The 17,762-nt window shown below is 40.3% G+C and overlaps 1 protein-coding gene across 1 annotated transcript in view; it reads right to left on the bottom strand.

Moving 5' to 3' along the window:
- Nucleotides 1-17,762, bottom strand: part of RHEB (Ras homolog, mTORC1 binding) — a 46,833-nt gene that overhangs the window by 17,306 nt on the left and 11,765 nt on the right. The window contains exon 2 of the mRNA XM_021665216.2: nucleotides 6,120-6,191. Coding sequence (XP_021520891.1) covers nucleotides 6,120-6,191 — 72 coding nt within the window. The remainder of the gene's footprint in view (nucleotides 1-6,119; nucleotides 6,192-17,762) is intronic.

The raw sequence follows: 17,762 nt of genomic DNA, 5'->3' as shown, positions 1-17,762 counted from the left end.
AAAAAAAATTAACTCTAAACCACTTAAAGTTCGAACAATGACAACCAATCAAGCACAGAGTCCCTAGCAGTCTCACAGAAAGGCCCCGTGAAAGAAAAAAGAACAACTCTCTGACTTGTATAGATTCTCCCCTATTTCCATTATTTAGCTAAGAAACACGCTGGCTAAAATCAAGCTTGGTAAACCTTGATTCTTTTTCAAAGAAACAAAGTAGATAACAATTCATATCCTATAATAGCAATTGAATGCTCCGTGGCAAATCCTTCCTCTTGTGAAAAAGTAAAATATACTACATAAAGTCTGAGGTCTAGAATAAACCAAAACCACAAAAATTTTCCATTAATTTATAAGAAGTCTGGCATTATAGCACAAAGAACTAATATTAGTTGAAGTGCTAAGAACTTTTAGTCTATACAAAAAGTAACAGTTTTATAACGGATAAAACAGCAATGAAACAGATGTTCTCTGCTGAAGTCATCATTTCCACTTAAGCTTAAGGATCCAAGCAATTTGTCACAACTTCTTTTCCCTGACAAGGGAGGGAAGAAAATCAGACTTGAATAAATTCCGGAAAAGTCAATTCGGATTTCAAGGGAGACAGACTTCAAGCAAATACAGACAAAAGAGGAAAGAAGCACTGACAGTAACAATGTAAAAGTAACCACCTGGAACCCTGACAAGGAAGTTTAACAGATTTCTCTAGCAGACCCGGCCCTAGCCATCTTGACTCACGATGAATCCTCCAATCTCCTGACTGGCCGTCCTATATGACTAGAAGCCAGGCAGCACAATTTATTCCTCAAACAAATGAGAGAGGTCCCACTCCGCCCACAGCAGAAAGGCAAAACCGAAACAAATGCATGGAAATGACACGAGAAAACTCTTAAGTAATAAGGAGGACTGATCGGAGATCTTATCTGAATTATATGAGTTCCACAGGGAAAGAAAAGATGGCTGAAAGACAAGCAATCATTACAGAGAACCATATTAGCATCACACTTTTCTAATACAAGAAGGGGTGCCAGAGGTCAAGTGAGTAAAGATTACAGACCACACCATGAAAACAGTGGCCACACTATATTACACTTGAACCTTCTCTGGAAGTTATTACTTTTAGGAAACAGTTCAATCAGATGGAAACTGAATCGGAATATTTCAAGCTGGGGTGATACCCAATATAACCTATTTGATCAATTCTAAGAAATAATTCAGATTTGTTTTTACGCTGTCTCCTCTCTGAACTTGGGATGCATCTTTCACTGCTGGAGCTTTCAGTCCTTGTCAGCCCGGGGGCAGTCACTATATAGCTGTGTGAAAACCTTCAGTCAGGTAAGACTGAAGTATGAGAAGTATGTAAGAAACACTGGAGGCCAATAAAACCAGCGACCTTCAATTAGAACTAAGTAACTGTGGTTATCAAGTATAATTATAATGACAAGGTTACTGAAAGGAAACATCATTCATTCATTCATTTATTCAAGAACAAATTTCTTGAGTGCCTATCATCACCAACCAACAGCACTGCTGTGGGTGCTCGGGATGTTGCAGTCTCTGACGCTCCGTGAACTTAGATTCCAGGGAAGAAAAGAAGATATAGACACACACACGTACCCTCCCACTCTGTTGGGTATCTTCCCTGGGAGTGGAACATCCAGGCAGAGGTTAAACAGTAAGTGAAAAAAGCACAAAGTCAATGCAGCTAAAGCTGAGAGAGAATGGTAGGCAGGTAACTAGGACGGACAGGAGGCAGAGGGCCCTATAGAACTTGGGAATTTTACTCTGAATGTGATGGGAAATCAAGGAAAGATCACTCTGGCTATGCTGTAAATAACAAAATGGTCACAGGGATACTAGGCAGGAGCCCATGATACAGGGACCAGTGTCATGACTATACAGACTATCACAGTCTACAGAAGGTGACACTGGCCTGGATTAGAGGTGTAGATATTCTGGAAGTATTTCAGAGGCAGAACCAAAAGGATTTTCTGATTGACTGGAAGTGGGATGTGAGAAAATGAAGAGTCAGGATGACTACAAAGCTTTTGTTTTCAGCAACTAGATAAAAAAGTTGCCACTTACAAGTACAGGAAAGACTAGGGGAAGAAAACTAGCGATGGGAGAGGAAGGGAATTGAGAGTTGAGTTTTAGAGATGTTAAATTTGGGATGCCTATTAAATATCCAAGGGGAAATGAGGGCAGTTTAATAAAAAAGCCCTGGATGCAGTGGCTCATGCCTGTAATCCCACTTTGGGAGGCCCAGGCAGGAGGACTGCTTGAGGCCTGAAGTTTAAGACCACCTTGGGCAACACAGTAAGACCCAATCTCCACAAAAAAAGGAAAAACTGCTCCAGCATGGTGGCTCAAGCTTGTAATCATAGCTATTTGTGAAGCTGAGGGAAGATCATTTTAAGCCCAGGAATTCAAGGTTACAGTGAGCTATGATCATGCCTGAAGGACAGAGCGAAAGACCTTGTCATGTAAAAGAAAGTTATAAAATAAAATAAAGCCCAGAGCTTAGGGGAGAGGTTGGGGCTGAGAATACACACTGGTGAGTCAATAGCAAGTTGAAGAGAGGGGAAGATCACTTGAGGGCAAGTGCAGAGGAAAGGCCAGAGCTGAGGCACCCCATGTTGCCGAGTCAGAAAAATGCAGAAGATTCGGCTAAGAAGACTGAGAAAGTACTGGCCAGTGACCTAAGAGAAAAAAAGGTAGGAGATGTAATTGTACATAGTGTAAAAAAAGAAATAAAACATTAATAAACATTTGCATCTATTTTTGCATGTAAAAAGATGTAACTTGTCCTACACATAGCAGTAAAATGAAAAAGACCTTCCATCTTGCTGTCATAGGAAAACTGCCAGTTTTTGTTACTACAGAAAAAAGGGAGGTAAAATAAGAGATAGGATAGACTAGGAAATAATTCTACTCTCTAATTTTAACCTCATGTCCAAGTGGTAAGCTGGCTTTCTTCTGACATCACTTTCCTTGAGCCCTCTTCTCCCTGCCTCTTTCGATCACCAGGGAATCCATTTCCAATCAATTGGAATCCATTTCCAAAGCTGTTACTGGTAAATGCTACTAACCAAGGTCATAGAGGTTTCTAAAATTTGGTGTTCACAAAACAAGATTTGTGTTACTAAAGTGTGGTGGGGACTCTTCCTTCATACCCTATTGAGAAGTCCATGCCTGGGACGCAGTGCCTTGAGAACGCCGCAACACCTAACTGGAATCTCCCAAGTTTCTAGAAGGCACTCTGTCACTCACCAGAAGTGCTATCTTGAGATTGCAGAAGTTGGAAACTGCTGCTATGCTTTTTAATTATAAACTACCACTAGCTTAATTTCATCCTATCAATTTAGTGTGTACTGTTAGATTAACACCACAGTAGATAATGAAGGTATATTTGTGTAAGTAATACTTCTGGCTTTACAATTTCCCCAAACTAGAAAATATGTGGTTTTATTGATATTATTCTCCTGTACTCCTACTGTCGATGACACAGTCCCAGAATTTTTGCTCTTACCATACTTCATTGAAATGTGTCACCACTGAGTGTTTGCTATACCAGCTTGTTCTATATTATAAAGTAAAATAACTACTAAATTATTTCCAGATCTACAGAGTAGTTTTTTAAAATCATAAAACCACCCACTTATTTATGTTGATAGCAACGTACATGATAACATTTGCTAATTTATTGTTATCACCAAACAATGTTTTTGTACCAAATAGTGAACGAAAGGGTGGAATAAAGGCTCCTGCCCTGTGTTAGGTTATCAGAAGTGTGGTAAGTAGAATATAATGCCTGAACATGCCTGACGAACTTTTAATAGATACATCTTCTTGTTTATTTCTGCTCTTGCCTACAGACTTTAATAAACAAGTACTCTGAATTCATTTTTGAGGTGAAAAAAAAGTCTTCATTATTAAACTGTAAGATGAGAAAAAATTTAAAATACGACCAAAGATGATGTTGATAGCCTTAAAAAAGTAGGGTCACGTTACTCTGTTTCTGAGATAATAAGTTGGACTTTCTTCTGATCCATTATTTACTAAGAAAATGTATTTACATATAACTCCACGATATACAACTCCATGACTTTCCTTCCAACTCAATTTTTATTTTTGAGACTGCATCTTGCTCTGTTGCCTAGGCTGGAGTGCAGTGGTGTGATTACAGATCACTGCACCCTTGAACTCCTGGGCTCAAGTGATCTGCCTGCCTCAGCTGAGATTACAGGCACATGCCATCACACCCAACTAATTCCAACTCAGTAAGAAATGGCATCAGGATACATATAAAATTATTCATTTTTATAGGCGGAGCTTATGAAGAAAACAATCTTCTATTGTTCTATTAATACAATTCCAAAATGAACCTTATTATTTCAATGATATAAATCCTAAATTGCTATGTATAGCAAATATTAAAGTCCAAGATGATGGTTTTCTTATGTTCTTATTCCAGTGGGCAGATAACCAAGCTTGTTCATCTAGCATTCACAGGAATCTGCTTCTCACACTTGCTTACTATTCTACAACGAACAGCTAGACAAATCACAGGATGTATTCAGGACTCCTCCCTGCAGATACCGGCAGAGGCTACTTTCAAAAATAACACCTTGAAAGGTTAATTTCAAAAATCTTCCCAGAGTTAACCAACTGATAGGTTTCCCTCTCTGCTACCAGCACACTGGGACACAAAGGACAGCCAAATATTTTAAGCAAGGGGTGGACAAACTTTTTCTGTAAAGGGCCAGATAGTATTAGTAAATATTTTGGGCTTTGTAGGCCACCTGGTCTCTGCTGTAACTATTCAACAACTCTGCCATTGTACAGCATGTAAGGGACAACATACAAAGGAACAAGCATGGCTGTGTATCAATAAAACTTTAAAGATGTTAACATCTGAATTTCGTATCATTTTCATATGTCAGACAGTATTCTTCTTTGGACTTTTTTAAAAATGTATTATGCTTAAATGTAAAAACCATTCTTAGCTCTTGGTCTGTATAAAGACAGGCAATGGGCCTTTTTGGCCTGCAGGCTGTCATTTGCCAAGCTCCTTGCAGTAAGCCAAAGTATTCAAGTGATTTGGACAGGTGAAATCTGCTGCCTGTCTAATATGCCGATCAGGTGTTGACGAATCCCATGTTTAAATCTACATGCTCCGGGTGACAACTCCTAGGTAAGTCCTGGTCTCAAGAATCTGAGAAAACTATTTCCAGAGCCTACCTGAGGTTCTAAAATAGCCTGAATAGACCAGCTTCCAATAGACCAGATTCCCTGGATGATACTGTTTCAGATTCTCCTTAGCAATCCCTAGAATCAAGATCTGTCTCAAAGCTGGGCAGAGTGTCATATGCCTGTTTCCAGCTACTTGGGAGGTTGAGGAAAGGAGGATCATTTGAGTCCAGGAGTTTGAGTCTTGCCTGGGTAACACTGTGAGACCCACATCTCCTTAAAAAAAAAAAAAAAATTGTCTCATGGTCCTAGAATCTATCAGGAAGATTCTGAAACCATGGTTTAATATTGAACAAAGTAAAGGTCATGGCCAGATCTGGTCTTCCCTGCTTTTTTCTGCATATGGCCTAAAATGTCAACAGGCTTTTTTGAGCCAACTTCTTTTTAATGTTGCAACTGCTCTCTCCAATCCCAGAATAGTCCATTTCTCTTTCAAATCTTTAGGACTGGAAAGAAGGCTACAGAGAAATGGAGGTGGGAGTATGGCTTCTGTAAGAATGAGGACCAGGGATCTGGAGTGTTTTTCATGCTTTCAAGCTTGGAATCCCTGGAAACTACTATGGCTGGGAGGAAGGGGGTGTGGGGGAGAAGACTGTGGTCTCCATTCCTGTTTTGGAGCAGATTCTGGAATATGAAGGTTCCAGTAATGGGCCAGAGTCCTACTGACTGAACAATTTCTAGATGGCAGGGGATATGGACATGGAATGAAAAATCTTTCAGGGTAAAGTAGGTAAATCTTTCCCAAGTTTTCTTTGACTCCAACTGGGAGACATTTGGAATTTACCTCCCATACTCAAAGCTTCCATGAATATACAATGACTATTTTACACAAAAGAAGGCTTCTCAGTTTTTATGTACTTATAAACAATACTTACTGTTTTCTATGGTTGGATCGTAGGAGTCGACAAATTGGCCTTCAACAAATTGAATCGTCAATGAGGACTTCCCTATAAAAGAGAACAAGAGCTTAGTGTGTGCTGGCATATAAAGGTAAAAATTTTTAGTTTTGCTGTTTTATTAAAAAAACCATTAATAGATGAAAAAACTGAAGGTATTAAGATCAGAAAACATTCCTTTAATAAGCATTTGGGCAATTTCAAAAAATGAAATAAATTTCATTAATTTGCTTTATATGAGGATATTATGCAATTAAGCTATTACAAAGTAAACATGTCTGTAACATTAACAAATATTACTCACCAACAAGCACATCAGATATTCTGTTAAAGGTAAACCAAAAGGTTTAAAGTAAGCTAATTTCCTCTAGGAATCTAACTATTTAATTTTCATATGAAAATTAAAATGATTAGTTTCTTTATAGTCTTTCATACATGACGGTTAGAAGTGTAACCAAGTACAGCTTTTAAAAAGAGTAATTCAGCTAGGTGTGGTGGATCAAGTCTGCAATCCCAGCACTTTGGGAGGCTAAGGCAGGTGGATCACCTGAGGTCAGAAGTTCAAAACCAGCCTGGCCAACATGACGAAACCACGTCTGTACTAAAAACACAAAAATGAGCCAGGTGTGGTGGTGGGCACCTGTAATCCCAGCTACTTGGGAGGCTGAGACAGGAGAATCACTTGAACCTGGGAGGCGGAAGTTGCAGTGGGCTGCGATTGCACTACTGCACTCCAGCCTGGGCAACAGAGCAAGACTCTGTTTTAAAAAAAAAAAAGTAATCTGAAAATACATAACATAAGTCTTTATTTTAAAAACTCCTTTGAAGCTAGAAATACTATCTCATTCAGTATCAAATGCCTAGTAGTATCCAGAAATGTTATGGATTTCACAAAATTACCGGTAATAATTGAATTTATATGTTAACAAATCAACAACCAGAGCCTTAGCTTCTGACTCTTCTGTTACCTAAAACGTCTACTGGAGAGAACTTTAGAACAGGGTATGTGCCCTGTGAAGAAACCACATGAGAGAACACAGTTCAGATGACTTTATCACCAGGAATGAGGAAGTGGTCCCTCCCTAATTTCACCCCCAATCCCTTCCTTCTCTCTTACATCCTCAGAACATTATTACACACATCTATATGCCTGGCATAATTCACTCCACCCCAACAGGACATGCAGTGAGAGCGAAGGACAGGCATGGTAATACCGTCTTACACTCCTGGGTTTAACTTATGCTTGTTTCTCCTCCAAACTATAGACAGGTATAGCTGCACAACGTTTTCACACCAAAGACATTTCTCAACATTTAAATTATTAAAAAGGTGTATGGTGGCTCACGCCTGTAATTCCAACACTTTGGGAGGCTGAAGCGGGTGGATCACCTGAGGTCAGGAGTTCGAGACCAGCCTGACCAACATGATGAAGCCCCATCTCTACTAAAAATACTAAAAAAATTAGCCAAGCATGGTGGTAGGCACCTGAAATCCCAGCTACTTGGGAGGCTGAGGCAGAAGGATCCCTTGAACCCAGGGGGCAGCGGCTGCAGTGAGCTGAGATCGCGTCACTGCACTCCAGCCTGGACAACAGAGCAAGACTCATCTTTAAAAAAAAAAAAAAAGTAGGGGTTGCTGGGAAAGGCCACAAGTTGACAGACCTATTTACTCTTCACCAGCAGCCCAATATACAGTTCAAAATGCCTCTAGAATTACTAAATCCTGAAATTATTCTCTACAAAACAGCCTACATGAGCATTTGAAAATTAAATGCTACTTCTCTGCTTCCAATCCTCATTGCAACTAGAATAAATTGCCAACTTCTAACCATGTTCCACAAATACCAGGCCATCCCTGCTCTAACTACTACCTCTCTGACCTCTTTGGCCAGCAGGCTCCTGACAACCCATCCCGAAACTTCAGTCACATCCCTTGTGCTGCTGGAGTTCCTGCCCCCCTTGGCCCCTTTATTCTAGCCACCCCACTCCCCCATCTCTGAATACATGAGTCATCTTTGTCATTCTGATCTGAGCTCAAATGTTAGTTTGACAGAGAAACCTTCAAGACCACCCTAAGGTAGTACCCATTCCTTAAAGGTCATTCTCATAGCTATTCTTTTACTAAGTTATTTGAAATGATCTTCATTTAGTGAACACTCCACTAAAGCCAGCACAGGGCCGGCTGACGCACTGTAAACATTGAGATTTCTGAACAAATGAATGAAATTAAAGTGTAGACCTTGGAAGGTCACTCTTATCCATTTAAATACTACAAAAGATCTTAATTTTACACGAATTAAAATAGAAAACACAGTTCAACAGAAATTAAGAAACATTTCAAGTAGTATTTATTGGTTCCTAATCATAGGCCTGCCTGTGATACAGGAATACAATAGCAGTTCAAGAATTCCACAAATTTCAAATGAATTGTGTTGAAAAGAAACCATGTTATATATGGTAGCCCGTAAAGGAGAATTTAACTCAAAATATAGCAAAACTACTTCAGGTAACAAAAATAGCAAGGGGAAAACTCCTCTTCTATGTTATCAAAACTGAAAAATTAGAAGAGGTAAAAAAAATTCTTATTTACACTGAATGCTACTGCTTAAAGAAATGAAATTTAATTAGAAAGAAGAGGAAAGACTTTTTAAGGGCTTTTGAAGGGTACTTCTAGGGACTCTGGTGGGCTTTTGATACCCTTATGTGGGTAGGATAAAGGTTTGTGGGGTCTTTGTTTGTTTTGCTTACAAATGGAAAGAAAGCAGATCATTTTCTCCCTAAAGATAAGGGCAAGAATTACAAAGAAAAAAGGAAACAATAGAATTAGAAAGATTTTTGCAACATTTTGGGTGGTAGAAGTGGACTAAAAACAGTGAAAGCGAGGCTAACTATGATACATGGGATACGCTCCCCAAGCAGCGGGCAGCTGGGAGGCCCTGGATCAGACAGTCCTCCTCGGAACCGGCACTGACCAAGTCTCAACAACCTGACTTGCGGGAGTAAAAGGACAGGGAGAAGAGCCTCAGGAGTTTCCCGGGAAATTCAGGAAGCCACATTCCAACAGAAAAGAAAGCTACACACAGTAAACAAGACAGCATGAGATAAAGTGCAAAAATGGAGTGAGAGGAGAGCTCCCATTTGTATCACAATGCGCATATACTATTTGACAGGCTAAATTAACATCTCACTTGAAAACATAAGTAATCATTCTGGTAACAGACAATGTAGTCTAACCAAAATCACATCGCAGGTTGACAGCCAACTGTTGTTTTCAAGAACAGTAAACTGGGATACCAGAATTTAAAACTTATTCCTCAGTATTAGTTTTCTCAATCAGACTGGCCCTGGGAGAAAGGTATTGCTCATTAGCAGAAGTGAACTGAAGAAAAACTAGGTTTTCCTTGGGTCTCTCCTCCCTGGGGCTCTCCCCCTAAGGCGAGGTCATTCATTATTTAAATAATCAAGAAGGTATAGGAAGGCTTTATTTGCTGACATGCTGTTTTCCGCCATTTCCATTAAAAAGTGCTATTATTAGACAACTAGTGTTGAAATCTTTACGAGTCAGCAGTAAATGCTAATCAATCTTCCTAAATAAACCCCACCCCTCATTTTCAAGTGTTCTCAGTTCTAGTTATAATTTCCGGCTTTAAAGCGTGTCTTCGGGAGAAGTAGCTCAGATCTTTTGGTCAGGTTTTTCATGTAGTTTGCTTGCAGCTACAAAAAGGCACTGGTAAACTACTGTGAGCACCTTTAACCTTCTCTCAACTTCATACATTTACTGTGGCTTCTGTCCCTAGCAAATTCAGGTGTGGAAACACCAGTTACTTGCTGAAGATAATCTCACACTTCAGATCAACTCTTTGGAAAACTGTTACATGAAAACTACACAGGAGTGATTCCAAATAAATGGAAAAGTAGACCATACTCAGATGTGTGTTTATCATGAATCACTCATTTAATAACATGTTACTATAAATGGTTTAAAAGACTAAATCTCAGTTCCCCAATTAACTTCCAAATACTCTTCCTCCAAACCAAAACCCACCTTAACTTGTAAAAATAAAAATTATTTTAAAAAATTCTTCTGAACTTCTATCAAGGAATAGCATTGTATTATTTTTTTCCAATGATAAAATGGCAAAGTTTCTCACCTAGTATTTTCACTACAGAAGGTGTACTTTCAAGGGGTGTTGACTGAATCTTATACTCTGTGATGATTGCAAAATAGGCACTGTTTACAAAATTATTTTAAATTTTCAGATTAATATTGACCTTGTTATCATGCTTATTCTCCTAAAAAATAATGAATTAGCCAGGTGTGGTGGGTCACGCCTGTAATCCTAGAATTTTAGGAGGCCAAGGCAGGTGGATTGCTTGATCCCAGGAGTGTGAGACCAGTCTAGGCAACATAGTGAAACCCTATCTCTACAAAAAAATGTAAAAATTAGCTGAGTGTGGTGATGCATGCGTATAGTCTCAGTTACTCAAGAGGCTGATGTGGGAGGATCACTTGAGCCCAGGGATTAAGGCTGCAGTGTGTGTGGGCATGCCACTGCACTCCAGCCATGGTCTGTTCCCCCACCACCCCCTAAAAGTCCAGTATTTCCCCAAACAGTTTATACATTGTTTGTTCACTGGGATATGATGAGGAAGACCAGATTTTCAATTTATCAACTAGTCTACCAAGGCATTCTGCAGAAGGGGAGTCCATCAGAACCGATGTAGCATACAGGACACAACCCATTCCAGAGTTGCTTTCACCACCTCAAATTCATAACATAACTTTAAGGGGCTTTGAGGACCATGGACAGAAGTTTAACAGCTTAGCCTGAAAGCCCACTGGCCTTCGCACCAGTAATCATCCCCATGCTACTTCAGCAACCCACCTTCTGAGCACAGCAAGAAGTGCCTGGTCACCACCCAGACTGCTGTTCCTCTGGCACCTGCACTTCTTCCCACCTATCAATTAATACACAGGACCAGGTATTACCCAGTGGTCTCGCTTTCTGCTCATCACCTAATCCAAACCACCTCTGGAAGCAATGTTTTCAAATCGGCGGTGTAGCCTAAATAGTCATGAAGTCAGTATTCTGAGCCATGAACCACACTTTTTTAAGAAATAGGAAGCCAGCATGGACTGCAAACAAGAAAGGCCTTCTGAACCCTCTGTCTCAGTTATATACACATTTATGACTAGGTCACAATGTAAAATGTATTTTTTACTAAGGTGGTTACAGACAACAGGCTAGAAAGATGAACTATATGTCTGAATCTCCAATCTCCACCAGGTTTCACTTTCTTCCCTATCCAGCTTAAGCCCCAAGATAAATCGTCCACTACTCTTTTGTGAGAAGTCTCCAATTTTCCTTCTCTAGGGCCCTTCAACAAACCTCTAAGATCTTAATCAAATCAATTGCCTTTGTGAACCTGTTGAGCTTAGCCACAGAAAATTCCACAACCAGGTGGGTTGCTGACCCTTAGAGCAAGCTAAGGTCTATACCATTATATCAAGCCACATGGAATGAAGTAAACTAAAAACATGTTTGTGATTATTCCAGGAGGAGGAAGGTTCAGAGGAGACTAGGAGGGAGAGTGGGATCTACAGAACAAGGGGATAGAACAGCTTTTGTGGAAGGGGAGGGTGGCTAACTCCTCCTCTGGTGAAAACGGCTGACTGTGTAAGGCAGACGGGGCTACATGCCCTGCTCAGGGGCTCCGGTCACTGTGTTTGGTGCGTGTGCACCAAGCTGGGACGCTGGGTGAGTAGAGGATAGCAGTGATCAGAACATTGAGAGTGCCTTCGCTTTAGAATATCTCATCGCTTTAGAATGTTGGTGGCTTCTTCCTTGCCTCCAACAATAGTAATTCTTTCTCAAAGTGTGGGCCCAGCAGCTTAGTACTACAGCTACAGAAGTACTAAGACAAACGCAATTTACTGAGCCTCACTCAAACCTCCTGGATGAGCAACTCCAGAATGGAAGTATTAACAGGCCCCCAAGGTGATTCAGCTGCACAGCTCTAAGGTTTAGGAACCGCTGCCCTCAGGCAACAAGCTCAACTATTATCACTTAGCACCTGCAGGGTGTTCCCTAATCCTCCAGCTCCTACCAGCAACTCAGCTCATAATCACTTAAAGGACACCTACTAGGGGCCAGGCACTGAGGATACAGCATGACTAAGATATGTTATGAATTCTGAGCTACGAGGAAGGTACTCTCAATGTCCCTATCGCTGCTATCCTCAACTCACCCAGCATCCCAGCTTGATGCACACACATCAAACACAGTGACCGGAGCCCCTGAGCAGGGCATGTGGCGCCGTCTGTCTTACACAGTCCGACATTTTCACCGGAGGAGGAGTTAGCCACCCTCCCCTTCCACAAAAGCTGTTCTATCCCCTTGTTCTGTAGATCCCACTCTCCCTCCTGGGAGACTTCCTCCTCCTGAAAATAGTCACAAACATGTTTTTAGTTTACTTCATTCCATGTGGCTCGTTATAATGGTATCTCTGAAATATTTAAATATATTTAAGAATCCAAGGGGGCATACTGACTTAGGTTCCACTTTGCTCTCAATGCTACAGAAAACTGTCGCTGGATGCTGCAGCAGCTGGGTGCTACACGCTTGACCATGAAGACGAATGCACCTTACAGAAAATGATCTCAGCCACTTACAGCTCCATTTTACACAACCGAATTAAATGTGCCCATGGGGACACCTGTGGGCCCTTCAGAAATCTAGTAACACCCCTGACAAAAGGTGTATAGATTCTGGCTTGAGGAGCCTTCAAGGAAAAGGTCCAGTAAATAGAGGTTAAAGTACTGGAGGCAATTAAGGAAGAGAAGCAGCTCTCCAACTTTAGGAGAAACATCGATGAAAGAAAGTAAACATCAATGAAACCCTAGAATTCAGTGAGTACCACTGAGTTGAAAGGATATAATAACTATAATCCCAGCAATTTTGGAGGCTGGGCTGAGGCGGCAGATTGCTCAAGCCTAGGAATTCAAGACCAGCCTGGGTAACATGGTGAGGAGACTCTGTCTCTCTAAAAAATACAAATTAGTGGGGCGTGGTGGTACACACCTATGCTCCCAAGTACTTGGGAGGCTGAGGTGGGAGATCACTTGAGCCTGGGAGGTCGAGGCTGCACTCCAACCTGGGTGACAGAGTGAGACCCTCTCTTAAAAAGAAACAATTGAAAAGCTACTGGCCAGAGGCAAGAGGCAAGCTGTGACTTCTGGATGTTTAGCTCCCTACTGACTAAATGATGACATTCTCACAGGACAGCTGCTATTAGGTTTCTTCCCTCCAACTCAGTTACACATTCACTTAAACCTCTACCTAGTTTCATCAGTTACAGACAGAACCTGCTTTGTAGAACAAGGAGATTAAGTCTCCAATCGTCCTTTCTCCCAGTTCTACCTCCTAACAGCTGGATTTTTTACAGTTCCATGCATGGCAACATTCCATTCCATTCTGAATCCCAAGTTTTCAAAGCTCTGACTATGGATTAATTCATTCATTTCCTCAAATATCTGTTAAATGACTATTAAGTGCAAGGCACAATTCTGAGCACAGGAATACACTGGTGAACAGACAAAAATCCCTTCCTTGGTACATACATTCTAACGGGGAGATAAAAATAAACACAATAGGCCAGGCACGGTGGCTTACACTTGTAATCCTAGCACTTTGGGAGGCCAAGGTTGGTGGATTGCCTGAGCTCAGGAGTTCGAGACCAGCTGGTGAAACCCCGAATCTACTAAAAATACAAAAAATTAGCTGGGCGTGGTGGCACAAGCCTGTAATCCCATCTCAACTACTAGGGAGTCTGAGGCACAAAAATCGCTTGAACCTGGGAGGTGGAGGTTGCAGTGAGTCGACGTTGCACCATTGCACTCCAGCCTGGGTGACAAGAGGGAAACTCTAACTTTAAAAAAAAAAAAAAAAAAAAAAAAAAAGCCAGGCACGGTGGCTCATCTGAAATCAGGAGTTTGAGACCAGCATGGCCAACACGGTGAAACCCCATCTTCACTAAAAGTACAAAAATTAGGGGGACATGGTGGTGCATGCCTGTAATCCCAGCTACTCAGGAGGCTGAGGCAGGAGAATCATTTGAATCCGGGAGGCAGAGGTTATAGTGCGTTGAGATCGCGCCACCGCACTCCAGCCTGGGCGACAAGAGTGAGACTCCATTTAAAAACAAAAACAAAACAAAACAAAACAACCAAAAAACCAGTACAGTGGGCAAGATTGTGGTGTGAATCCTAGCTGTGTCTCCAAATTAAGCCCTCTGGGCTTCAAATCTTTCTGCATTGTGATGATTAAATGAAATCACAGGTATAAAGCACAGTACCTGGCACCCATCACATATTCAGTAAACAGTTATTCAGTTCTGTACCACAATCCCATAGTCAATCAAACTTTTCCCAAATTATGACCAACACCTTGAATCCACAAACACCGACTTAAGTCCTACTCCATGTGTAATTCTGGAACAGTCAGTATAAAATACCTGACTGAAACCTAAAGGTACTATTAATTGTGAAAAGTCAAATATCACACTCCCCACTTTGAAAGTGTCTTTTTTTTGGAGACAGGCTCTCCCTCGGTTGTCCAGGCTGGAGCACAGTAGTGCCATCAGAGCTCACTGCAGCCTCCAGCTCCTGGGTTGAAGGGAGTTCAACCACTAGCCTCTCAAGTAGCTGGGACTATAGGGGTGTCCCCACCATGCCCGTCAAGTTTTTTTTGTAGGGACAGGGTCTCACCATGCTGCCCATGCTGGTCTTGAACACCTGGGCTCAAGGGCCCATCCTGTCCTCCCAAAGTGCTGGGATTATGGGTGTGAACCCACTGTGCCTGGCCTGAAAAATGTCTTTTAAAAAAAAAAAAAAAACATGCTGAAGATTTTCTTTCAAAAGCCACAAAGGGTTTTCCAGTCAGGAAAGAGACATGAGAGGATGAAACATTAGGAAGATGAGAATGCAATTCTGAAAAATGGACTAGAAATAAAACCTGGATTTTTTTTTTTTAGCGTACTTCAATATAGGTACTTATTACAAACCAAAAAAAAAAAAAAGGAAAAAATTAATCTCTAAGAAAAAGTAAGAAAACCTTAAGAAGAAACAAGGAGCCTAAAGGAATTAAGACAGTGTGGTACTGGCGTTAGGACAGACACAGATTAACAGAGGAAAATGCACACTCCCAAAATAGATGCATACATATGTATGATCAATTGATTTTCAAAAAAGCCGCAAAGGCAATTCAAGGGAGAAAGAACAGTCTTTTTTCACAAATGGTGCAGAAACAACTGGATGTCAATATCAGAAGAAAAAAAAACAAGAGGTGGGGCAGTAGCTCATGCCTGTAATCCCAACACTCTGGAGCCAAGGTGCGAAGATCGCTTGAGGTCAGGAGTTTGAGACAAGCCTGGGTAACACAGTGAGACAGACAAAATAAAAAAAAAAAAAAATAGAAGAGACAGAGAAAGAGAGAAAAGCTTGGTTTATATCCTATAAAAAAGTATAGGATCCAAAATAGATCATATTGCTTGAGCTCAGGATTCAAGACTTGCCTGGGTAGTAACAGCGAAATCTCATCTCTACAGAAAAGCAGAAAAATGAGCCAGGTGTGGTGGTGTGCCCCTGTGGTCCCAGCTACTGGGGAGGCTGAGGTAGGAGGATCATTTGAGCCTGGGAGGTCGAGGCTGCAGCAAGCTGATTATGTCACTGCACTCCAGCCTGGGTGATGGAAAAAGACCCCGTCTTCAAAAACAGAAAACTCATAGGCCTAAATCTAACAACTATGAAACTTCTAAAAGAAGCACTGGAAAAACAATCCTTGCAACCTTGAGTTGAGTGAAGATTCTTAGGTATAAAATCCAAAGTATAATCCATGAAAGAAAAAAATAACATCTTGGACTTCATCAAAATTAAGAACTGTACTAAGAGCCTTGTTAAGGGAATGAAAAGACAGGCCGCAGACTGCGAGAATAAATGTGCAAAGGACCCATATCCAGACCATGTTCAACTCTCATAACTCAACAAGAAACAATCCAATTAAGAAAGTGAGCAAGGATCTGAACACTTTAATAAAGAAAATATTAAAATGGCAAAGCACATTAAAGATGCTTTACATCATTATCCATTAGGGAAATGTAAATAAAAAAATTACAATGAGATACTACACACCTAATTACAATGGCTAAAATAAAAAATACTGGCCATCCCAGTGCTTGCTAGGATGTACTCACCCATCGCCTGTGGGAATGCAAAACGGTGCAGTCAATTTGGCAAGTTCAGTAGCTTCTTAAAAGCTTACCCTACACATATGGACCCAGCAATCTCATTCCTAGATATTTATTGAAGACAAATGAAAATTTATGGTCAACAGAAAAGCCCGTATTTGTATGTTTATACTGGCTTTACTCATAATTGCCCTGAAGTAAAAACAAACCAAATGTCCCTTTAAGGTGAATAAAGAAATTATGTTAAATCCACCCAAAGGGATACAGGCATCCCTTGATGTACAAGGAGGACTGGTTCCAGAATGCCAAGTATACCAAAATCAGAGCATGATGAATTCCTGCTTTTCACTCTGCAGAACCTGCATATAGGAAAAGTTGGCCCTCCCTACATGCAGGCTTTGCATCTAAGGAATACTATATTTTCCATTTGCATTTGGTTGAGGGAAAAAAAAAAATCCTTCCTACAAGTGAACCCATGTTGTTCAAGGATCAACTGCCCTACTCAACAATACAAAGGAATTAAATGCTGGTATATATACACATGAATAAATCTCAAATGTGTGTGCTAAGCAGTCAGATACAAAAAGCTGCATAATACATGGTTCCATTTATTTGGCATTCTGATAAAGACAAAATTATAGGACAGAAAACACAAAGGGGTAAGGGGCTAACTAGAAACAGAAACAGGGTACTTTTGAGATCAATGAATTGTTCTACATCCTGTTTGTGGATGTAGATGACTGTACACTTGTCGAAACCTGAAACCTGTTGAATGCTACATCAAAAAGAAATTTTCTGTTTTTATTTTTCCTTTCTTTTTATAGGTGTTGGACCTCAAGTTTTTTTTTTTTTTTTAAAATCTTTACCCTTACTTCATACATAAAAATTAACTAGATCAGAGACCTAAACATAAAAGCTAAAATTAGAAAAATTCTAGAAGAAAACAGGAAAAAACTTTATCTTAAATTCAACAGAGCTTAAAAACAAACAAACAAAAAAACCAGCTTTATGATCTTCAGGTAGACAGATTCCTGACATGATATAAAATAAACCAAAAACAACAACAACAAAATGATAAATCGAGTTTCATCAAAATTACAAACTTCTTCTGTTCTCTGAAGCACCAGAAAGCAAATATTCATTTATATATACCTGAAAAAAGACTTGTATTCAGAATATATAATTCAAGCAGAAGAATCTGATAATCTAGGCAAAAGACTTGAACAGACACTTCACAAACTAAGATATCCAAATTACCAGTAGGTATATGAAAAGATGTCCAACATTCTTAGTCAGTGGGAAAATTCAAATAAAACCACAACCTACCATCTAAGAATGGCTAGAAAGTTAGAAAGGCCGCCAATACCAAGTATCAGGG

Source organism: Aotus nancymaae, unplaced genomic scaffold (assembly GCF_030222135.1).
Source record: "Aotus nancymaae isolate 86718 unplaced genomic scaffold, 86718_ANA_hifiasm-v0.15.2.pri h1tg000002l, whole genome shotgun sequence".
Classification (NCBI taxonomy): domain Eukaryota; kingdom Metazoa; phylum Chordata; class Mammalia; order Primates; family Aotidae; genus Aotus; species Aotus nancymaae.
This window is presented reverse-complemented; position numbering and strand designations above follow the sequence as displayed.